At 42.5% G+C, this 25,313-nt stretch overlaps 1 protein-coding gene across 1 annotated transcript in view; it reads left to right on the forward strand.

The window, feature by feature from the left end:
- The window catches only part of RFC1 (replication factor C subunit 1), a 311,481-nt gene that overhangs the window by 242,458 nt on the left and 43,710 nt on the right, over nucleotides 1-25,313 (forward strand). The window contains exon 16 of the mRNA XM_029605127.1: nucleotides 16,719-16,828. Within this exon, the coding sequence (XP_029460987.1) occupies nucleotides 16,719-16,828 (110 nt within the window). The remainder of the gene's footprint in view (nucleotides 1-16,718; nucleotides 16,829-25,313) is intronic.

The following is a 25,313-nucleotide window of genomic DNA, read 5'->3' on the forward strand; positions in this document are numbered from 1 at the left end:
TTTGCTCGCCATTGGAACTCAGGCCTGCTATACGCGTATCCACCGATACCGCTCATAACCAAGACTCTAATGAAACTGAAACAAGACAAAGGGACCATGATACTCATAGCCCCTTATTTTTAACAATAAGGTATCTCACCCCATCAGATCAAACCTAGGAGTCCCGCAAGGTTCAGCCCTCTCCCCTACACTGTTTAACATCTACTTGCTCCCTCTCTGCCAATTACTCTCCAACTTAAAATTAACTTATTACCTCTATGCTGATGATGTCCAGATTCTTCTCCCTATCACAGACTCTCTTCACAAAACCTGGTCCCACTGGAACAACTGTCTGCAATCAATTAAAAGTCTACTTACCAGTCTTACCTTGATCGTCAATACAAATAAGACAGAGATTCTCATTATTTCTTCAGATGAAAACCAAGTTCTCTTCAACTCCCTAAATGCAACACAATCACTCACAACTGCTATTAACCACTCCCCCTATGTCAGAGATTTAGGAGTTCAACTAGACAACCAATTCAATCTTAAATCATTTGTCCAAAACACTACAAAAGAATGCTTCTTTAAATTACAAGTATTAAAAAAACTTAAACCTCTCCTTCACTTTCGAGATTTCCGACTGGTGCTGCAGTCCATTATCCTTTCTAAATTAGACTATTGCAACTCCCTCTTGCTTGGTCTCCCTGCAATAACAATAAAACCAGTGCAGATGGTACAGAATGCTGTGGCGAGAATACTCACCAACTCAAACAAAAGAGAGCATATCTCTCCCATACTGCAGTCACTTCACTGGTTTCCCATCAAAGCCAGGATTTCGTTCAAAGTTCTCATGATGATACATAAAGACATTCATAACATCGCCCCTCTCAAACTCAGCCATCAATTCCGTGCTCACACCTCTGAAAGACCAGTCAGAAGAGCTTACAAAGGCTCTCTGCATGCCCCCCCTACTAAATCTTCTCTAAGCAAACGAGCGTTATCTACATCAGGGCCGACTCTATGGAACACTCTCCCACCAGACCTCCGTCAAGAACATTGTCTCCAAACTTTCAAGAAAGACTTAAAAACTTGGCTTTTCAGTCAAACTTTCCCTGAAAACTCAAGTTCTCTTTGAAGCAGGTCCTAGAACATGGACCAAGGCCCAAGGCCAACAGTTAATGGGCATACTGAACTATCTCTTCACAGCCCCCCCAGGATCCATCCTAGTTTTAAATCAAGTATTTATATTTATTTCATTTAATCTATTTTATTTTTATTTATCCTCAGTTTTGTATTAATTACGTGTTGAAGCTGCTCTCGATTTGTTTATGGTTCCTTGTTTCCAAATATTTTTGAATGTTATAATTCGCTAATGTTCATTGTTTAATATATCGCCTTCCAGCGAAAGTTCTGTTCCAATGTAAACCGGTGTGATCTGTATTCTTTATAGGAATGTCGGTTATATAAAAATTCAAAATAAATAAATAATGGCCTCGACAAGTATGGTTTCCCATACTGCTAGACCTCTCAGTCAGGAATCCCATTCGCCTGGGAGTAGCTCCCAATCTCATAACTCAGGAACAGGGTTGGTTGTGCCATCCAACCTTCAATCCCTATCCCTGACAGCATGAATGTTGAAAGCTTGATTTTACAACCACTCAATCTTCCAACCACTATATCTCAAGTGCTTATAGCGTCACGTAAACCTTCCACTAGAAAGAATTATTCCTACAAATGGAAACGGTTTACTTTGTGGTGCACTCAGAAATCTATTGATCCTTTCACTTGCCCCACTACCTCACTACTAGATTACCTATACCATCTTTCAGACTCTGGTCTTCAGACTTCATCTGTAAGAGTACATTTGAGTGCAATCTCAGCTTACCATAACAAGCTGGGAGACGCACCTATCTCTACACAGCCTCTCGTCAGTAAATTTATGAAAAGTTTAACTCATCTTAAACCTCCAGTTCATCCCCCAAGCATACAATGGGACCTAAACGTAATATTAACCAGGCTCATGCATTCTCCATTCGAACCTATAGATACCTGTGACCTAAAATTTCTTACATGGAAAACTGTCTTCCTCATAGCCATTACATCAGCTAGAAGAATCAGTGAACTACAAGCAGTTGTCACATACGAACCTTTTACAAAGTTTCTACATGACAGGGTGGTCCTCCGTACTCATCCCAAATTCCTTCCTAAAGTAGTCACGGAATTCCACTTGAACCAATCCATAGTTTTACCAACATTCTTTCCAAGGCCTCATTCCCACCAGGGAGAAAGAGCTTTACATACCTTGGACTGTAAGCGTGCTCTATCTTTCTACTTAAACCGCACTGCAGTCCAAAGGAAATCCAGTCAACTTTTTGAATCTTATGATCCAAACAAACCAGGTAAGGCAGTGGGTAAACATACTTTGTCAAACTGGTTAGCGGATTGCATACAGTTTTGTTATGAGAAAGCAGGCCTTACTCTTCCAAGGGCGCGTAAAAGCACATTCAGTCAGAGAAATGTCAACCTCAGTAGCACACCTTCGCTCTGTACCTATTCTGGACATTTGTAAAGCAGCAACATGGAGTTCTCTTCACATCTTTACAGCTCACTACTGTCTAGACAAAGAAGGAAGACAAGATTCAGCCTATGGACAATCTGTCTTAAAGAACTTGTTTCCAACTTAATCCCAACTCCTACTACATCCAACCTGCTGTGATTTTCGGCTGATTCATTTCCAAAAACAATACTTCACCGTTGTTTCACTACAAAATGACTCAGCCTCTAGCTTGCTAATCACCCATATGTGAGGACTAGCATCCTGCTTGTCCTGGGCTAAAGCAAAATTGTTTACCTTGTAATAGGTATTATCCCAGGACAGCAGGACGTAGTCTTCACGAAACCCACCCGCCACCCCGCGGAGTTGGGTCCGATACATTTTTATTATTTTATTTTTTGGCTAACGCTAATTGCTACAAAACAGACTGAAGGGAGACCCCTGTGGCAGGGAATATCATGGCATGCTGGGCATGCTCAGTAGGCACTCTGGGTGCCAGTCAAAAGTTTCATAGAAACTTTGACAGAAGTTTTTCCGTATAGGGCTCCATTACCGATGTCACCCATATGTGAGGACTACATCCTGCTGTCCTGGGATAACACCTATTACAAGGTAAGCAATTTTGCTTTATAGCCCTCATACATCCTGTGGTTCGTAGTAGACTACAACATATTGAGTGATGGCAAGGACCTCCTTCCCTAGGGGTTGTGAATGCTGCCTCTGTAGCATCCCCAGCTGGCCCGAGGACATCAAATTAATTTTTACTTCTATTAGTTGGGTGAGTGAAGTCAAAATTGATCAGAATTGCTAGACAAATTGATCCAGTTAATACCCAACGTCAGGCAGGTTGGCAAAAAAATGACTCTAGCATGCATAATTGTTTGACTTATCCTGTTAGCATATTTTTTAGATGGAGACTTCTTGATGTCAGATTAACCTACCGCTGTAGATACTTGTCACTGCTTAAGAGTGAAGGTGGAATGAGACTTGAAGCTAAAGCTTGAGGGATGAATAGGGATGTTCTTGTGCTCTCTGAGTGTTACAGTAGGCCCAATATTTTTCTACTAGAACAGCCGTTGCACTTTTCTGCAATGCAGTTTCCCTGCTTTTCTTATCTTTTTGCTGTTTTTTTGGAAGTTTTATTTTCTAAAATCAGTGTGCCTTAGGCTTTTGACCCCATTCATTCTTTATTTCGAGTTTTTTCGGCATTAGAAGGGTTTCGCTTTTCAGTGTCCTGTTAGCAGATTTGTTTTGTATCGCAGCCATTTCATGTCTCAGTTAGAATCGGGTTCAGCATAATTAGCAGATGCCTGTTTTGATTTGATGTGTACATCTGCTAGGGGTATGGCAGCTTGGAGACTGCTTTGGTTGTACTCTTGGCCAGTGGACTCCATATCTAAGACCAAGTTGACAAAACTTCCTTTTAAAAGACAGCTTTTTTTCAGAGAAGATCTTGGGAAAATGGCGAAGGCTTTGAGTGAATCCAAGGTACCAAGACTTCTAGAAGATAGGTCAAGAGGTTCCTCCTGCTTTTTCTGACTTAGAGAAGGTTTCGGGATACCAGGAGATTGAATACTAGCATTTCTTCCATGCCTAAAAGGAACAGAACCTTTGGCAAGTATCAGTCCTTTCATTCCAACAAGAGAGGAGGCAAGGAATGGTCCTTGTGATCACATCCCACTTGTGGTCAGGTCCCAATGAGTATTTGAGGGTTATTTGAGGATAACCAATGGGACAGTGCTATATCAGGGTACAAATTATATTGCAATGATAGGGAGGATCAACTTGGTTGGGGGGGGGGGGGTGGCACTTTATGTCCGGGAGAGTATAGAGTCCAACAGGATAAAGATCATACAAGAGACTAAATACTCAGTAGAATCTATATGTGTAGAAATCCCATGTGTGTTGGGTAAGAGTATAGTGATAGGAGTATTCTACTGTCCACCTGGACAAAATGGTCAGACAGATGAAATGCTAAGAGAAATCAGGGAAGCTAACCAATTTGGCAGTATAATAATAATGGGAGATTTCAATTACCAGAGTACCCTGGTGCAAGAAAAATTGTATCACCACCAAAAATTCCACAAAGTCTTTTATTGCAATTCAAAGCAAAGTCAGGTGAAACAATGTTGCAGTGACGGCAACTCCATGAATTAAAGGACACATACTTTAGAGAGATTCCCCGACACGGACCGTGTTTCGCTAGGCTGCATCGGGAGGGACCAGCATGTACATTAAAGTCTAAAATATAAACACAATAATATACAGTCATTTCACGAGGTGGTGAAAAATGGCCAAACAATTTTCTTAAAACAAACTTACATACCTTCTCAGATGTACAATGGAGCGCAAGCGCCCTCGAAACTAACAGCCATTTAAAGCTAGGAAAAGGCGCGAAAGCTGACATTCTCGCGTGAGCTGTCAGAGTTGATTGCTGACACTCTCGCGAGAACTGTCAAGGAGGAATGCTGCAGCCAAATTTGCGGGCTCAGTGAAACAAATGCCACTCAATATCCTTGTTTAAACCTTTAGGGTAAACTGTATCCAAAGTGAAGATCCATTTCTGTTCCCTCCGACCCAGCACCTCGGGGTAGTTACCCCCCCGAAGGGGACGGCAAACCACTTCGAGGACCGAGAAGGAGAGGTCCGAAATGGAGTGGCCGTGTTCCAGCCAATGTGTGACCAGGGGTTCGTCTAATCTACCCAAACGGATGTTCGAGCAATGCTCGATAATACGGGTCTTGAGCATCCGAGTGGTTTTCCCAACATACAGAAGAGAGCAGGGACATTTGATAACGTAGACTACACCTTTTGTGACACAGTCGGATGGGGTGCGAATCTTAAACAGCCGACCCGTGGAGGGGTGAATGAACCCTGTAGATAATTCAGTGTGGCAACACATACTACAATGTCCACACGGACTATGGGTAGCAAGCATAGAAGAGTCAGCCGTGGAGTGGGTAGTGTGTTGAAAAGAGGCTGCGTGCACAAGCCTGTCACGAAGATTGGAGCCCCGGCGAAAAGTGAAACGCAGGGGACTTTGCAATAGCTCCGACAGTGCCAGTGAACCCCAGTGGCGGCGAATCATGGTGGCGATAGTGTTCCCCAGAATAGAGAAAGGAAGAATGCAATTATTCACAGCTTCATCCGACTCGGTAGGGGGAAGGAATAACCAGTCCCTATGTGTATAAAGAGCCCTCTTAAAAGCCTTTTTGACCACCCGAGGAGGGTAGCCCCGTTCCAGAAAGCGAGCCGTGAGACCCTGTGCCTGTGTCAAAAATTCCTGTCGAGAAGAACAAAGGCGGCAGAGCCGCAAAAACTGTCCCGTGGGGATATTATCTTTTAAGGGTCTGGGATGACAGCTCTGATACTGGAGAAGGGTATTGCGATCAGTATTTTTTCTAAATAACGTGGTATGGAAGCCGCCCCCAGCTACCGATATCAGGACATCCAAAAATGCAATTTCTAAGGCATGTAGACAAAAATTAAATTGAATGTGTGAATGGAGGGAATTGAGCCAGTCTAAAAACATATAAAATTGGAGATCAGTACCCTTCCAAATGAGGAACACGTCATCTATGTACCGACGCCATTCATAAATAAAGACAGCCCATTCCGAAGGATATAAGAAATCTCGCTCAAATTTGTCCATAAATAGACACGCCAGGCTAGGGGCCATTGTGGCACCCATAGCCGTGCCTTTAATTTGCTGATAGAACAACTCTTGATATTGGAAAAAATTGTTTGTCAATGCAATCTCACAGAGCTCAATCAAAAAGGATGTCGAGATACGGTGTGGCGAGGGGCGCGTGTCCAGTATTTGTAAAATAGCTGACAGTGCCTCATCTTGCGGGATATTGGAATACAGGGAGACTACATCTAAGGTCACTAGAAAGAATGGTTCCTGTGGAAATACCAATTGGTCAAGGATAGTAATTAAATGTGCGGAGTCACGGACATAGGATCTTATCAGGGGAACAAAGGGTTTCAAAAACACGTCAACAAATTGTGACAGTGGTTCCAGAAGAGACCCTATGCCCGAGACAATCGGGCGGCCAGGAGGTTGTTCCAAAGACTTGTGAATCTTTGGAAGGGTATAAAAGAGTGGCATGACCGGGTGTGGTGTCAGTAAGAACTTGTATTCCTTACTAGTGATCATATGTTGGTCAAAGGCCGCCTGAACAGTCATTTTGATAATGCCTTGGATAGACTCAGTCGGATCAGTGGCTAATAACTTATAATAGGAGACATCATTGAGCTGACGGAGGACCTCGGCATGGTAGTCCTCACAATTCTGTATCACAATCGCACCCCCTTTGTCAGCTGGTTTAATGACAATAGTGGGGTCTCTGGCAAGTGTTTCTATAGCCTGAGAGTCTTCCCTTGACAGGTTGTATCTAGCATAACATTTCTTAGCACAAATAGACCGGACATCTCTACACACCAGGCGCTCAAAAGCACCTAAAGATACATCAACGGGTCCCGGCGGACACCATCTTGATTTTGGGTGAACGACAGACAGGTCCATTGTAGGTGGTGAATCCGCAAAAAAGAGCCTGAGTTTTAACCGGCGAAAGAACCGGTGTAAATGTATAAACAAGTCAAACATGTCTCCCTTTATGGTCGGTACAAACGAGAGTCCCTGATGTAGTACACGAGTTTCTGAGGCGGATAGAGGGCGTGAGGATAGATTAAACACTGTCTGCAGATTTATTGCCATAGATCTGTTTGTGACCGGGTCACCCGAGCCGGTCTCTGTGTGTATTGCTGACGTTTGTTCGTGCCCCGAGACCGAGATTGGGATTTCAATTACCCCAATATTGACTGGGTAAATGTAACATCAGGACTTGTTAGAGACATAAAGTTCCTGGATGTAATAAATGACTGCTTCATGGAGCAATTGGTTCAGGAACCAACAATTGAGGGAGCTATTTTAGATTTAATTCTTAGTGGAACGTAGGATTTGGTGAGAGAGGTAACGGTGGTGGGGCCACTTGGCAACAGTGATAATCTAAAAAAAGATATAGTTGCGATGGAGAAGGGTAACCAAAATGATAAAGGGAATGGAACAGCTCCCCTATGAGGAAAGGCTGAAGAGGTTAGGGCTGTTCAGCTTGGAGAAGAGACGGCTGAGGGGGGATATGATAGAGGTCTTTAAGATCATGGGAGGTCTTGAACGAGTAGATGTGAATCTTTTATTTACACTTTCGAATAATAGAAGGACTAGGGGGCATTCCATGAAGTTAGCAAGTAGCACATTTAAGACTAATCGGAGAAAATTCTTTTCCACTCAATGCACAATAAAGCTCTGGAATTTGTTGCCAGAGGATGTGGTTAGTACAGTTAGTGTAGCTAGGTTCAAAAAAGATTTGGATAAGTTCTTGGAGGAGAAGTCCATTAACTGCTATTAATCAAGTTTACTTAGGGAATAGCCACTGCTATTAATTGCATCCGTAGCTTGGGATTTTCTTAGTGTTTGGATAATTGCCAGGTTCTTGTGACCTGGTTTGGCCTCTGTTGGAAACAGGATGCTGGGCTTGATGGACCCTTGGTCTGACCCAGCATGGCAATTTCTCATGTTCTTATGTTCTTATATTGGATCAGTGGGTCTTGGAGATCATACGAAATGGATATACCCTGGAATTTTCCCAAACCGTTTCAGACACCTTTATGGTTTCCCTCGTCCCTACACTAGGAAAGAGAAGGCTGTAAGAAAGTCAATAGGAAGACTCTTAGATTTGAAGGTGGTAATACTGTCCCAAGAGTTCAGTGGGGTCTAAGTCGATATTGTATTTTCTTTGTGGTTCCCAAGAATGAGGGTTCCTATCATCCCATTTTGGATCTGAACCAGGTCAACAGGTTTATAAAGGTATCTCATTTCAGATTGGAAACATTAAGATCCGTAATTATGGCAGTGCAAAAGCGAGAATTTCTGACCACCTTGGATTTGTCCGAGGCTTATCTTAGAAACATAGAAATGATGGCAGAAAAAGACCAATCGGCCCATCCAACCTGCCCAGCAAGCTCCCACACTTATTTTCCCATACTTATCTGTTTCATTATTTTCCCATACTTATCTGTTTCATCTATCACCAGGTTCAGGGCCCTTATTGGTAACTGTTTGAGTCAAATTTTCTGCCATTCCCTGTCATTGATGCAGAGAGTAATGTTGGAGTTGCTTCAAAGGTGAGCATAAGGCTTAATGGTTAAGGGTAGAATCTGCTGCATCAAGCAAGTTACTCCGATGCTTGGTTACCCAGACTTCACAGATCAATGCCTTGTTGGATGTTGTCTGAATATAAAACCCCCTACCGTTGAAGCAAAGAGCAGTGCTGTATATGTATTCAAAGTGATATATCAGGCTTAATTGGTTTAGGGTAGTAACCGCCGTAATAAGCAAGCTACCCCCACTCTTATTTGTTTACCCAAATTGTGAAGTTCAGTCCTTGTTGGTGGTTGTCTGAATGCAAATCCTGTTTTCCACATTTCCCTCTGTCGTAGAAGCAGAGAGCGACTCTGTATATGCATTCAAAGTGACATCAGGCTTAATTGGTTTAGGGTAGTAACCGCCGTAATATGCAAGCTACCCCCATGCTTCATTGTTTACCCAGATTGTGAAGTTCAGTCCTTGTTGGTTGTTGTCTGAATGCAAATTCTCTTTTCCACATTTCTCCTTGCCGTAGAAGCAGAGAGCAATATTGGAGTTGCATTAACCTTGCGAAGTCTTATTAAGTAAGGGTAGTAATCACCATGTAGTAGCCTCCACTCCAGTAATCTACCCCTATGGCTCTTCATTTCATTCCCATCCTCTAGCCTTTATGGATCCACAGTGTTTATCCCATGCTCCTTTGAAATCCTTCACAGCTTTAGTCTTCACCACTTCCTCCGGAAGGGCATTCCAGGCATCCACCACCCTCTCCATGAAGAAATACTTCCTGACATTGGTTCTGAGTCTTCCTCCCTGGAGCTTCAAGTCATGTCCCCTTGTTCTACTGATTTCTTTCCAACGGAAACAGTTTGTTGTTGACCATGGATCATTAAAACCTTTCAAGTATCTGAAGGTTTGTATCATATCACCCCTGCTCCTTCTCTCCTCCAGGGTGTACATATTTAGGTTCTTCAATCTCTCCTCATAAGTCATTTTATGAAGACCATCCACCTTTTTGGTCACCCTTCTCTGGACCGCCTCCATCCTGTCTCTGTTCCTTTGGAGATACGGTCTCCAGAACTGAACACAGTACTCCAGGTGAGGCCTCACCAAGGCCCTGTACAAGGAGATCATCACTTCCTTTCTCTTACTAAATATTCCTCTCTCTATGCAGCCCAGCATTCTTCTGGCTTTAGCTATCGCCTTGTCACATTGTTTCGCCGACTTCAGATCATTAGACACTATCACCCCAAGGTCTTTCTCCTGCTCCGTGCACATCAACCCCCCCCCCCCCCCCCCCATCAAATACAGTTCTTTTACATTCCAGTAAGGACAGCTCATCAGTGCTTCCTGTGGTTTATGGTGCTAAGGTGGCATTTTCAGTTTCAAGCCCTGCCCTTTGGGTTAGCCAAAGCTCTGAAAACCTTTTCGAAGATGATGGTGGTTGTGGCGGCAGCATTGTGCAAGGAGGGGAGATTGGTACATCCTTATTAGGGCAGCTGGTTAATAATGGCAAAGTCAGTCAAGAAAGTGCATTGGCTACCCAAAGGATAGTTCAGTTTTTGAAGAATTTGGTTGGATAGTCAATTTCTCCAAGAGCAATCTACAACCTTCTCAAAAACTGGAGTATCTAGGAGTTCTGCTTGACACAGATAGGCCATATTTGGCCTACAGAACAAGAATTCAGAAGCTGGGTCAGCAAATCTGTACATTGTTCTCAGCCAGAAATCTAATGATATGAAGTTATCTGCAACTTTTTGGTTCCATGGCAGTGGTGTTGGATTTGGTGCTTTGGGCGAGGGCGCACATGAGGCCCCTGTAAAGATCCTTACTCTTGGGATGGAATCCCCATTTTCAGAACTATCCATGAGGCTTCTGCTTCTGGAATCTATGAGAATAAGCTTGCAGTGGTGGTTAAATTCTAGAAACTTGGAGTTAGTCATGGATCTTGAGCCCCCCAGCTTGGGTAATGGTGATGACAGATGCTAGTCTGATGGGCTGAGGGGGGTTGGATAGGTGATGCAAGGTTCCTGAGGCTAGAACTGTTTGTTTAGCTATCAAGAAGTTTGATCCTCTGCTGAAGGATCAGGCAGTCAGAGTAATGTTCAACAATGCCACAGCCGTATTGAATGTAAATTATAAAGGAGGCAGCAAAATTCAAGTGTCATTGGAAGTAAAATTACTGCTAGTTTGAGTGGAAAGGAATCTGAAGATGATTGTGACCTTGCAAATAGCAGGTATGATTGTGATCTTGCAAATAGCAGGTATGTTCAGGTGGACTTTCTCAGTCGCAATGTTGTCAACCCTAGGGAATGATTCCTGTCTCAGAAGGCTTTCGATCTAATTGTGGCCAGATGGGGAGTTCCATTGATGGATCTCATGGCAACTATCAAGAATAGAAAGGTAGAGAGATTTTTTAGCTGAGCAAGAATTGCTCATCAAGTCTTGATGCTCTGGTTCAGAATTGGCTGCTGGAAGCACTACTGCACATTTTTCCTCTGTGGCCTATGATAAGAAGATTTTGGAGCATCCAGGTTTGGCGATACTGATGGCTCCGGATTGGCCCCAGCACCAGTAGTATGCAGACCTCGAAAATTTATTGCATGGAAGATCACTGAGATTTCCTTTTTCACAGTGAGCTACTCTCTCATGGTCCCCTTCTGCCCAATGATCCAGATTGGTTTTGTTTTAAGGACTGGCCATTAAAAGGGCTTGTTTAATTATGAAGGGTTATTCGTATAGTGTATAGAATACTCTTTTAAGAGCGAGGAAGACTTCCACTTCATTAGCTTATGTGCAGATTTGGAGCATTTTTTGAGAACTGGTGCACCAGAAGACCCTTTACTCCTGGTAAGGCATCGATGCCAGTAATTGTGGACTTTTTACAGGAAAAACTCTCGAAGGGCTTAGCTCTTAATTCCTTGAAGGTACAGGTCGCAGTTGTTGCATGATACAAGGGATGTGTTTTAGGGAGGCTCTTGCAGTCATGATCTGTAACTTGAGACTAATGTCTTACCGTGAAGAACTTGAAAAAAACAGGCCCATTGAACTGGCACTGAAGCAGAAGCTGTACCATCTGCTGGAGGCACAGAAGTGCAGAAAGAAGCATCTGCTTCTTCAGTGTCAAAGCCTAAGGATAGGCCCAGAAGACTATAGGTATTGGGCTCTGAGTGTTTGAACACAGAGCCGAGAGGAAACTGTGCCAAAGGCCCAGCAAAGGATGACTGGCATTGATCCCCTTAAATGCACCACTTACAGAGCAGGACAATTCTGGAGATTGCTCTCCTACCCCAAAAGTGGCTGCACCCAGAAGTTAGCTCTGTCTCCTATCTGGGATACTTTATGCAATGTCTCTGGAGAACCAGCTTTAATCTTTTGGTTTACTTTAAGAGACTCCAAAGAATGCCAAGCCACCCGCTGGAACCCATTGTCTATGTGACTCAGCAATCTTAGAGGAAGAATTGCAGAGAATAGTGGAGATGATAGATCAGTAGTGCAGAGTAATGTATGTTGATTAACGCCATCCCAGCTGGAGCATTAAACAACCCTCCTCCCAGTACCTTTCCTTCAGTGCTGAACTTCTTGGTGTTGACATCTGGCTTTCTTCACCGAGTCTGGGTTAGTGCCTATTGCACGGCTTTGGAGCTGAAAGGCCTCTGAGAGGGAAGCCTCTCTGGAGCTGACCATCCTCACAATCCTGAGAATTAGTCTTTGGTCCTGAAAGGCAGTTAACTTTATGATTTGGTGTCCATTCGGATGTCACTTCCTGTTTTTATAGAGAGTCATAGCGGTTTGCTGATAACTCAGATGAGCCTGATTACAAACAGGAAAGCTTTTCTGAGGATCTTTCCTATTCATATTTTGTACAGGTTCTGTTCAAGTTGATACCTGCTGATTTGCAAGGTGAAGGAGAACCCAGGGCACCCCTTTTTGGTCTCCTTAAATATGTGGTTGCTTCTAAGGAGGTGGTGGCAGTGTCTGTTCATCCCTTCTGCCAGGACATACACAGAAGGCTGTGGAGAATCCAACCCTCTATACTCCAGGGTGGACAGAAGGCAGACACAAAGTACCATGTCCAGACTGCTGAGAGATTTTGACCGCCCCAACTGCCACACCAATCTGTGGTTGAATATAGCCCTAAAAAGACCAAGAAATCTAAGATGCATGCCTTGGTGTCCCCCTGTCCTCCTGTGTGTGAGTGTCAGACCTTGGAATGTTTTTGGAAAAGGCATTTTCAGTATGCCAAGCTTAGGAACCTTCATTTTTGGTTTTTATTTTTTTAAATTTTCCCTAGAGTTTATCAGGGTTTATTATGACAAGAATAAAAACAGGAGAAAATTGGTGGAAAAATGTGACTCATTTTTCTGGGTAAATATAGGCATTTATTTTGGTGGATAAAAGCCAAGATGACAAAAGAATATTAAGCAGATTCTCCAATTCACCTATTCAGCAGCATCCCTATGTCCAGCCCTGCCTAGCATGTCCCTTTCTTTCCCCACATCTCCAATAATAATCTCCCTCTTCCCCCTCCACCCCTCATAGCAGCAATATTCATCTTTACTAGTGGTGGCTCTAGATATTTATTTAGATTTTTTATATTCCGCTTTTCGCACTTTTTTCAACACTTCAAAGCGGATTACATTCAGGTACTGTAGGTGGCTCTAGATATCTCCCCTCTTGCTGAGGCTCCTGTGCTCTGCAGCACTGCCCTTCTTTTTTGAGGGGCCAGGGAGCCTGCCAGGAAGTGCTTCTGGTGGGCATGGCCCACTTCAAATGCTTCACTGGTGGTACCAAGCAGAAGGCACTTTGGCTGCTTGGCGAGAGTGGGAGGCAAGACTTGAAACAGTTGCACATTAGCAGCACTGGAGGGTGAGCACCTTTGCTGGTGGGGAGTGGGAATTGAAATGCTGCAGGTGTTTTGGACCACACTGGCTTCCAGCAGTGGTTGGAGACCTTGAGACGCTGCATCAGCAGGTCCGAAGCTGCTATTTAATCAGTCTAAAATTAGGGTGAAAATTGGTTTAAATCAGTTGTCATGTTTGGAAAAATCCAGGAATTTATGGGTGAAAATCGGTTTAAAATGAAGGACCCTAGCTAGGTTCCAAGCCCACATAACATCCTCCCAGACTTTACATGAGCCAGCATCTGCACACCATTATGACAAGGATACAGAGATTCACTAACTGCCTTCCTCAAGAGGATTACAGTGAATTCCATTCATAAATGGCACAAGATGAGAAATAAGAAAAACACTTTATCCATTTTGCATATTGATGTCTTTGAAATGGCATCGAGAGCCTCTGCCATGGTCATAGATGAGCACAGACTCTCATGACTATGTGCATCTGGTCTCTGTGATGATGTACAAGAAAGACTCATCAGTGTGCCATTGAACGGGTAAATGTGAAACGGTTATTTACTTTTTCAGAAAATACAAGGTCTAAGGGAGCACTACATGAAGTTAGAAAGTAGCACATTTAAAACAAATCAGAGAAAATTCTTTTTCACTCAACATACAATTAAGCTCTGAAATTTGTTGCCAGAGGATGAGGTTAGTGCAGTTAGTGTAGCTGGGTTTAAAAAAGTTTGGATAAGTTCTTGGAGGAGAAGTCCATAAACTGCTATTAATCAATAGAGAATAGCCACTGCTTGTTGCCAGCATTAGTACCGGTTTCTGTTTAATGTTTGGGTACTTGCCAGGTACTTGTGATTTGCATTGACTACTGTTGGAGACACGATACTGGGCAGACTGGATGGGCCGTTTGGTCTTCTTCTGCCGTCATTTCTATGTTTCTATGTTGATGGACCCTTGATCGGACCCAATATGGCATATCTTATGTTCTTATTTACTGGAGGGAAACCTCTTTGGAGATCAGTTGAAGGAGACAGTAGATCAGATAAGACCTCTCTGTTACCACCTCTAAACCATCCTCCTCTTTCAGGAGATATTGGAGTTCCTGACCTAGGAAACACTCTTCAACAGAGAATGCACTTCAAGGGGCTGACTTTCCCCAGGCAGCAACAAGGTTTCAGGCTTTGTCACTATAAAGGTAGAAGTGTACCAACATAATGTGGAAGGAAGGCCAATTTCTGTACCACCTTTAGTTGTAAAATTCATGTGAAGCTTGCTTCATTTGATGCTTTCCATCAAGTCACTGATAGTATCATAGCACCTCAACATAGTATTAACATAGCTGATGAGAATCCCCTTGTAGGTTAAAGTACATGACAGGTTTTTTTTTTATGGCAATTACTTTAGCCCACAGAGTTGGAAAGCTCCAGGCCCTATTAACTTATCCACTTTATGGATGGATAAAAAAGGGGATGGAAGGCTAAAGAGGTTAAGGCTGTTCCGCTTGGAAAAGAGATGGCTGAGGGAGATATTATGGAGGTCTATAAAATCATAAAAGGACTAGAATGGGTTAATGTAAATTGCTTCTTTACTCTTTCAGATAATGCAAAGATTAGGGGGCATGCCATGAAGTTGGCAAGTAGCAGATTTAAAACAAATTGAAGAAAATTATTTTTTACTTAATGCATAATTAAGCTCTGGAATTCATTGCCAGAAGATGTGGTTAGGGCAGTTAGCTCATCTGTGTTTAAAAATGTTCCTGGAAGAGAAGTCCATAAACTGCCATTTGTCAAGTTGACTTAGAAAATAGCCTCTGCTTATTACTGGAATTAATAGCTTGCGATCTATTTAATGTTTAGGTACTTGTCTTGTACTTGTATTCTAGATTGACCACTGTTGGAAACAGGATGCTGGGCCTGTGGACCCTTGGTCTGACCCAGTCTGGCAACTTATATTCTTATACTGTTTCATCACAACACATGCATCTTAAGTTCTTGCCTAAGGATGTGTTGAATTTCCACCTTAAATCAGTCCTTTATTCTTCCAACATTTTTCCCAAGGCCACATGCCAGTACAGGTGAACAAGTTCTGCGCACCTTGGATTTCAGAAGAGCTGTTGCCTTCTAACTGGAAGGGACTAATGATCTTAGAAAATCCATCTAACTTTTTTTTTTCATTTTGTCCCAACAAACCTGAGATTGTGTTGTCAAAGGGAGCCTTATCTAGTCAGTGGTAGATTATATAATCTTCACTTATGCCCAAGTAGCTTTGATCTTAGGTGGGTATGTCAGGATAATAGCTATGTTGGTGTCATATCTAAGGTCATGTTCTATAGATGAGATCTGCAAAGCTGTGGTGGAGTTTAGTCCATACATTCACATCCCATTTCTGTTTAAATATCAACTTCCAACATTATAGCTAGTTTGAGTAGTCCATTCTCCTGGGACTTTTTGAGGGTTGGAGCCAAATTCTAGCCCTCCTAGGGCCTGTTATTATAACTTAAGATTATCTTTTCACTTAAAAATATCAATAAGAAAAATGGGATATCAACCAAAAAGAGCTTGCTACCCTGTTAATGGGATTGTTTTCAATTTTTCCACTGTTTTATTGGAAGGCAACCCTTTGCTAGAGAGTCCCATGTATGTGATGAGTGATCTATATGTCTTCAGAGTTGCTTACTTGTAATAAGTGTTCTCTGAAGACCGTAAATTACCAGTCACACTTATCCTGCCCCCTTCCTTTCTGGTATTGAACCTATTAACTTAGTTACATGTCTGAGGTATGCTCTGGGAGCACAGGAACTGCCATGCTTGCTTGTTGTCTGTTGGTGCTGAAAAGTGATGATATCACTCATATGTTTGACTGGTGATTTACTGCCTTCAGAGAACAACTTCTACAGGTAAGCAATTTTGCTTTGTCTTTAGTACAATATATCAGTTTTTCAGAGAAAATACTTCCCCCTCGAGAGAGCCTGATTTCTACAGAAGGTTCAGAAACCAAGGGCCATAGTTTAAGCTTTTGTTTCATATGGGACATCATCACCCTCGGAGGAGCCTATTTATACACAAATTTATGTATCTTTCTGTAATCCTTTGATATTGATTCTTGGTTTAAACTGTTATAATACATATATATATGACTAGATTATAATATTTATGGATGACCTGTTTTTCCTTTTACAGGAAAATTCAGTAAGCTCGGGAGCAAGGATGATGGTTCTAGTTTTAAAGCTGCATTGTTGTCAGGCCCACCAGGTGTTGGTAAAACTACTACAGCTTCTTTAGTCTGTGAGGTAAGTGCTTCACCCAGAATCGTTTGGGTTTCTAAGAGAACCTTGAGAGCTTTGGTTAGCATCTGATGGTGCTGTTTCTGGGATCTTTTGAGTTTGGGATTATTTTTTCCAATAACAGTTACTTTAATAAAATAAATTGTAGTTTAGAAACATTTGAGTACCAATAAACATTTAATCCTTGTCTCACTTTAGATTTACAAATCCCAAAAGCAGAAACTTGTGAAAGCTTCCTCACCAACACTGGGAGGGCATTTACGTTTGGATTAAGAATTGTCACTTACTTTTTTACAGAGGAGACTTGTGCCTGTTCTCCTTGATGGATTCTGTCTCTCTGTCTCACTTCATTGATGGATTCCTTTGTCTTTGTTTATCTTTCTAGTTTGTAAGTCTTATAGTTAATTTTACATCAATGCTTTGCTGGCCTGTCTAATTAGATATTCCTGTTTACCAGGCATCTATGTATAATTTTGTTAGTGCAGGGAGTTGGTTTGACAATTACCTAATTACTGTATACCTTGAGGTTTGTATAAACTAGCATTAATTCTTGTTATACTGGCATATTTCTTGTATTACTAGTCCTGGTTTAGGAATTTCTGGCTATATCCAGGGTCTTTAGCTGCTTTTCTGGGTGGGTCTTGATAGTCAATTCATCTGCTGTGATGTCAGGGCAAATGTCCAAAATTCATTTGCATCTCAGTTTGAATCCATAAAGCTGGACTAGCTTTAAGCAGAGTTTGGTCTGAGGCGATCTGACTGGATTGTACTCTGCAATATTTGCATTTTCCTTTATCTCCTGGCATAATAATCTTTTCTGTCTCTCACGTATCCATATCCCCATCTTCTCTGTCTTTGACTTCCTTCGTGTTTGTCTCATCCTTCCATCTTTCCTTATGTGTCCGTTCCCCCCTCTGTTTTTCTCCTCACACACTGTTCCACGGCACATGTGAAAACTGTGGCATTGTCGATTGTCATTGGGGAGATTTATTGTCTCTTAGCAACTACATGTGATAAAGGGAACCAAGGCCAGTGACACCCCCCCACTGTGACACCATCACATCAGAACACCCAGTAGAAGAGCCAAGGAGACAGTTGAGTGCTTTCTCACCAACATTCTTTCTTTTAATTTATTGACATTTGATTGTGTTTTGAGGAATTCTATCTTTTTTTCAGGAAACCTCCAGGTGTGTGGTAATGGTATCTCAATGAGCTTTCTCCAATGTCTCCTTCATAGTTATTTTGACAAGCCATACTCCACAGTGTAATATAATATTAGGAACACTGTGACATCTTTTACACTTTTACTAAGAGTGTTAACTTTGACGTCCCATGACACTGTCTTAAAAGAAAATCAATTCCTGACCCCAGATAAATCCAGACACATGGGTTTTGCCCCCCCCCTACCAGTAGATGGAGACAGAGAACAATTGATTTGCTGATGTCATCCCTTATAGGGCAGTGCGCCACCTGCAGCTCCTCAGTATTTCTTTGTCTCCAGCAGATGGTAGAGGTACAGTCCTACAGCTGGAAGTCTGGTTGGACAAATTGCTCCCAGGAAGGTATTTGGTCTCTGGCCATTCCTGCCCTGGTAAAGTAGGGATGAGCAGAGGGGTCGGTGGTCCTTGACTAGCTTGATTCCCTGGTGTGAGGTGAGTCTGAAACCAGTGGTGCTGGTTTCCTTTCTCTCTCCTCTGGTCCACCCTATGCCCCTTGGTGTGGCTCCTGAGGCTACTTTTTTGAGGAGTTTGGACTCCATATGGCCATAGAGATGTGACTGAAGAGAAAGGCCCGCAAAGGGAAGTAATATGTGTTTGGTATTTTGGCATAAAGCTAAAAAACAATCAAAGAGATTAGAAAGTAAATTAGCAGATAGAGGTTCTTCTCTGGTCACTGCTGCCTTGCTCTACACTGTCCTAGAAAAATCATGAAATGATCTTCATTAAGTTCTCCATGCACAGCTGTTACTTGTGGCAGTTATAAATGAAGCATTTTTACCTACATTTATTGTCATGTCACATTATTTGCTTCTTACCCATGTCCTTCCATACCTAGCTCCTGCATCTTCAGTGTCTCCCCCTCAAACTTCAGTCATCCTGCCTGTGCTCCATTTTTCTGTCTGCTTTGCTGTTGTAAAAATCTGCAGCTCCATATTTCATGTTGTATTCTATAGAGAAATTTAATCTTACCTAATAATATCCTTACCTTGAGTCCAGACAGACCATTTCAGGCAAATGTGTTATGCCTACTGATCAGCAAATGGAGACAGAGATTGACATGCTCGCTGACATCACCCTTGACAGTCAGCTTGTTACAGATAATACAAGCAGGCTGAAGCCTGCTTGTATTATCTGTAACAAGCTGACTTCTGAAAGTTTAAAAACCTTTAACAACCGGAGGGCTTCCAGAACAATAAACACCAAAAGAATAACAAATTATGTACATCACAAAACTCTCTCATACCTGTAGAGGTTATGCTGCGCAGAAGCCATCCTTCATGCTTCAAAACTGGAATTAACAGTGCATTTGGCAGCAAAGGGAAGGACCTGGATTGTTCTAACGGGATTCAAAGAAATTATCAGGTAAGATTAAATTTCGCTTTCCTTTTCATCCAGAAAAATGGGATGTACCCAATCTACTCCTGATTAGGGCAGGAAACTGCCAAACCTACTTTCAATACTTCCAATATGAAAGAGGCCTGTTTCATCCTTAGCATTCACATCCAAATTGTAGTGTTTCGAAAAGGAATGCATAAAAGACCATGTCACTGCCTTACAAAACAGCTGCGGAGATACCAAACAAAGTTCTGCCGAAGAAGCCATCTGAGCCCTTGTAGAATGTGCTTTGACTTGCTTGAACAAAGTTACAGGTCGATTTTAAAAGTGTTGTTCATGCAGAAATGCCCACTTATGCATTTATATGGGCCGCGTACGAGCAGTGCAGATTTTAAAAAGCCATAAAATATGTGCATATGTACCTGTGCGTGTGTAACGAATAAGGGGGTGGAAAAGGGGTGGGGAATACGTTCCGGGGCATGGCCAAGACTTATGCCCATAACTCTGAATTTTAAAACCAAAAACTGCAACACACATATGCTAAATATCCGCGTAACTTTACTGCTGCTCCTGATGAGGAGCAAGTTTGTAGATCTCAGTTTATAGGGCTTATAGAATCGGATGAGGGGTCCAGGTCAACTGGGGGACATGTAAGAGGAAGAACTAGAGAGGTCCGAAAGACCTTACTATTAACTGGACAACTAATTGTAAAACTTGGAATGTGCCTCACACAGGCATGTTTTGAAATTCACTGCCATACACGCGTAAGAGCCAACAAGGTCCTATGGAAGACAAATGTGTGCTAGCTGTGCTCGAGTAACCTCTTAAAATTAGGAGCATACTTAAGCACGGTTGGTGCATTTTAAAACGTTCACGCACAAAGTGCGTGCACAATTAAAATTTTCAAAGTATCCTTGCTTCGCACCGATACACGCATGTATGGGCGCATGTGTGCTCATTTTAAAATCAACTTCTTAGCCTTGATGACGTAAGATGCCGTAATTGCCTCCTTAATCCAATGCGCAATCAATACCTTGGAGATGCTGCCTCACCCTTTCTGTTACCATTGAAGAGCATAAACAAATGATCCTATCTTCTAAACTCATTAGTGACTTTCAGATATCTTAAAAGCACTTTCCGGATATTCAAGGAATGCAGAGCCTGGTAGCCCAACTATGCAAGATGTGGACTGAATGAAGGCAAGCAGAGCACTTAATTCAAAAGAAAAGTGGACACCATCTTAGGAAGAAAAGAAGGCATCGAAAAAAATTTTACCATGTGAAAAAAAAGGTTCTCTGTAAGAAAGCGTCTGAAGCTTTGTGATCCTACTGACTGACCAAATTGCCACTAGAAGCACTACTTTCAAAATAAGCAAATTGAGAGAAATTGACTGGATGAATTTAAACTGAGAACCTGCCAAGAAGGATAATGCCAAATTCGGGTCCCTCACTGGAGGCCTAACATGTTTTACCACACTTGGGAGCCTAGAAACATCTGGATGGGAAGACAATATCCAGTCCATATAGCAAGCAATAGCTGCAGCCTGGACCTTGAAGGAATTAAGAGCTAATTCTTTCTCTAGGCCCTTCTGTAAGAAGGCCAGAATTTAGGGCACTGAAGCACTCCTGTGGAGCATTTGTTGAGCGAACATCACCTCTCAAAATCTCTCACATAAGCTATGGAGGTTGAGACTTCCTTTGCCTTTAACAGAGAATTCACTACCTTTCGAGAATAACCTAATTTAACTATATGAGCCCTCTCAAGGGCCAGGTCATAAGATAAAAGCAGTCTGGATTTTCATGGAGAACAGGTCCCTGTGTGAGTAGATCCCTCTGCTATGGAAGCTGAAACGGATTCCTGTCCAAAAATCTGATGAGGTCTGCATACCAGGGACACCTTGGCCAGTCTTGTGCCACTAGAATCACCAGGCCTGATGTCTCAAGGAGGAAACACACATACAGGGTCACCTCTGATGTCGCAAGGGAGGAAAACACACATACAGGGTCACCTCTGAGGGCAAAGGTTGAATCAATGCATCTAGTCCTTCTGACCATTTTTCCCTTCTTTGACCATAAAACCTTTGAGTCTTTGCATTCATGTTGGTCGCCAAAAGATCCATCAGTGGCACTCCCCACCTGACCACCATCTGATTTGAACACCACTCTCTGGGATTGACCACATTGCGGCTGAGAAAATCAACCTAAATGTTTTCCTTCCCTGCTGTGTGTATCACCAATATCTTCAGATTCCTTTCTGCCCAACAGAGGAGCAAGGTCCATCTCTTCTAACAACTGAGGACTTTTGGTGCCTCCCTGATGATTCACATATGCCATATCAAAACTATCACAGACCTCTAAGGTAATGAAAAACTGAAGATGCTAATACAAAACACCACCAAGTATCCGCTAGTAGAACAGCCTTAATATATATCTTATAAATATGTATAGTATGTGATGAATTTATTGTTGGTAAATCATGCCGTATTATTTTGATAATGTACGGGGGTTTTTTTTTAAAGCCGCTGCAGGCCTTAATATAAATGGCTAGCAAATGCAAATAAATAAATAATCTTATGGCCTTGTAACTGTGTGTCACATTTATATCACACACATTGTTTTAATCCTAGATCAGAGAGCATGCCAAGGCATAAATGTCTTGGATTATCTCCAAGACCCATTGATCTGATGTAATATGAACACAACTCTGATACAACTAGGATAGGCAGCTGCCTATTGCTGGAATCAGAGATTGAGTCCTCAAGAACTCATTGCGAAGTTTGGGAGGGTTCAGTGGATACTGAGGATCCATTTTTACCTTCCCTTTTCATTGCATGAAATAACTGAAATCTGCCAAATAGCGAGACCTTTGACCACTAGGATACCACTCCTGATTAAATCTCCTAGCGGTCCATATCCAGTCACTGTCCAGATTGCAAAATTAGCCGGCTAAACTTATCTGGCTACCTTTGGAGATATATTCAATAGTGCATCTGCACTATTCAATTTAGCTGGCTATCCTAAAGCTAGCCGACTAATTTTTACAGCTAATTTTAGGGTAGCTCTTTGGCCTGACTAGACATAGCTGCCTAAGTTACCTGGTTAACTTTGAATATTGGAATTAGCTGGATAACTTAGCCAATTGACTCAATTCCTTCTAGTTACGCCCCCAGAATGCCCCTAACTTAGCTAGCTAACTTATTAGTTGGCTAGAATTTAACTGGATAATCTTCATTTAGCCGGATATCTTCTTTGTTATCCAGCTAAATGCTTTTGAATATGGACCTCCTAGTGTCCTGAAAATGATTACGGGCTTGAGCTGCCCATGGTCCATCTTTAGGTCTTTTTTTGATGAGCCTTGGGACCTTTGGAATCGCCCTAAATTTTGGCCATCTTTTCCAGATTCTTGCCAGACAGCAAAGTACCCTTAAAGGAAAGCTTTGTTGAATTAGTCTTAGAAATTGTGTCTGCCAGCCAGATGCGCATCCATAGCAGCCTCCTAGTCGCTACTGTGGAAGCCTACTTCTTGCGGTAGTACACATCAAATCAAGAAGCATCAACAAGATAAGTAGCCCCTGGTTCCAAGTGGGAATTGTCCTGGAGAGCCTCCTAACATACTCTCAACTTTGCCTCTTTTCCTGTTTTGCACGTCCTTCCTCTGGAATAGTTGTCCATTCTTAAACTGAACAAACCAGTGCATCCACTGTAGGAAACTTCAGGTTCTCTTTTTCCGGAACCACTAAGGGGTAGAGCTTAGACAACAAGCGATCCCCTTTAAAATTTGCTTCTGATAAAAACCCATTCCAGATTAATCAAGTCCTTCACCGCTTTATGTAGTGGAAAGGATTTTGAGGGCTTTCTTAATCTGACCATAATAGGATTCTTTGAAGAAGCAGAGGGTTCCTCCCTTTTTTCTTCAGCAGTATTAAGTGTTCTTAATGCTTGAAAGGTCGGCAAAGAGAGCTCGTCCTTATGAAAAAAAAGCACATCATGGAAGAACAGTCATCTCCCTTTGGAATGAATTTGCCTTCCTCTAACTCCCCCTCTAATAGCTTTTGGAGCTCTTAAATCCTCCAGGGAATCCTCTGATTCCATACCATTATCCACATTCAACTACAAATCCCATTCCATTCCTTACCTGGCCCTTTTCCTAGCTCTTGAATCTGGCAGAGAAGCAGGATGACCCAGGGTGGATTGTGGTATTAAACTCTGCCCTATGCAAAAGGCATGGTGCAGAGCATCAAAACCCAAGCTGAAGATGATGGTTCCAGAGGGCAAGGGAAGGAAACTGTCCCTTTTTGGCCTGTGTGTCGTGTCCCCCCCCCCCAATTTTTAACCATCTGATTCTTGTTCCACAGGAATGAGAGATAGAGGGCCTAGCTTCCTCTCATTCCCCTATGCTCCCAAAATGGCTGCTGTTACTACCAGAGGGCCTGGATCTCCAGAAGCATCAGGCTAAGAACATAAGATATTGCCATGCTGGGTCAGATCAAGGGTCTATCAAGCCCAGTATCCTGTTTCTAACAGAGGCCAAATCATAGATCAGAGAGCATGCCAAGGCATAAATGTCTTGGATTATCTCCAAGACCCATTGATCTGATGTAATATGAACACAACTCTGATAAAACTAGGATAGGCAGCTGCCTATTGCTGGAATCAGAGATTGAGTCCTCAAGAACTCATTGCGAAGTTTGGGAGGATTCAGTGGATACTGAGGAATTACCCAAACACCAAGAAGATCCCATGCTACTGATGCAATTAATAGCAGTGGCTATTCCCTAAGTAAACTTGATTAATAGCAGTTAATGGACTTCTCCTCCACGAGCTTAATTGTGCGATGAGTGAAAAAGAATTTTCTCCGATTAGTCTTAAATGTGCCCCACCAAGAAGCATCCCCCCGATGCACCAAAATCACCAAGATTGCCAGTTCTCTGTAGCCCCCTTTCCTCCAGCATACCCTACAGTTTTGCTGCTTCCCTGCTGAGCTGCCTGCAGGTTCCATAGCTACTGCAGAGTGTGAGTTTTTTTTGTTTTCTTCTGCAGCAGCTATTGTTCCCTGCACTACAGGCCTCACCAGCACAGCCTGAGAGAAACAAATGGGGAACCCCTGGACTCACAGCACCAGTTGTCTGATCAGTCACAAGACCTCTTCCTCGAAGGCTGCCCTGCTGCTGCTGTTCTCTGTGCCCCTTTCTCCTTGCTTTTCTTTTCTTTCCTTTTTATTTTTTATGAAACTGTATGCACTGCAAAGAGCAAAGAAAGCTTCCTCCTTGTTTTCTTTCTGTAGGGTAAAAGCCAGTGAGCCTAAACAAGGATATGCAAAATTGAACCTGAGCCTGCAGCCATACACCCAGACTGAGCCAAAGTGCAGGCTTAAGCAACACAAACATGGCGTCTTCAGCCACGTGATGACCTTGGCAACTTCATATAAGACTGTGAATCACACATAGGAGAAGAAACTGCAATTCTTCTTCCCTATTAGACATCTGTCTACACCTCACAGTGTGCTGTTCACCACAGACACATGAACTGTGAGCATATCCTTGGTGGAAAACTTTGTATCTAGCCATGGAACCAGCTATGAAGTGGATTTTGTTTAGCAAATGTCCACTGATGAGCATCATTACCAGGCGTTAGAATATTCACACGCATCTGGACTCAGACAACGTCATCAACATCCCACCAATCCTGTATCTATAGATGGTGGTGACATCCAATTAAGATCAACATTGGATCCTATGGAACTGAATATGCAGTGTAGTTCTGAACAGAGAAAAGGACTCTGAAATATATAGACTGTGGGTTTTATGCCCCAGAATATACAGATTTGCAGCTGCCTTGCCAACAGAACTGAGATTATTACAGTTACTGTACCTCTGAATTAGCAAGCCTAAGACTGAGTTCTGTGATCAGCATAGCTTGCTCCGTTAACCTTGGGGT

The sequence above is a fragment of the Rhinatrema bivittatum genome, chromosome 1, assembly GCF_901001135.1.
Source record: "Rhinatrema bivittatum chromosome 1, aRhiBiv1.1, whole genome shotgun sequence".
Taxonomy (NCBI): domain Eukaryota; kingdom Metazoa; phylum Chordata; class Amphibia; order Gymnophiona; family Rhinatrematidae; genus Rhinatrema; species Rhinatrema bivittatum.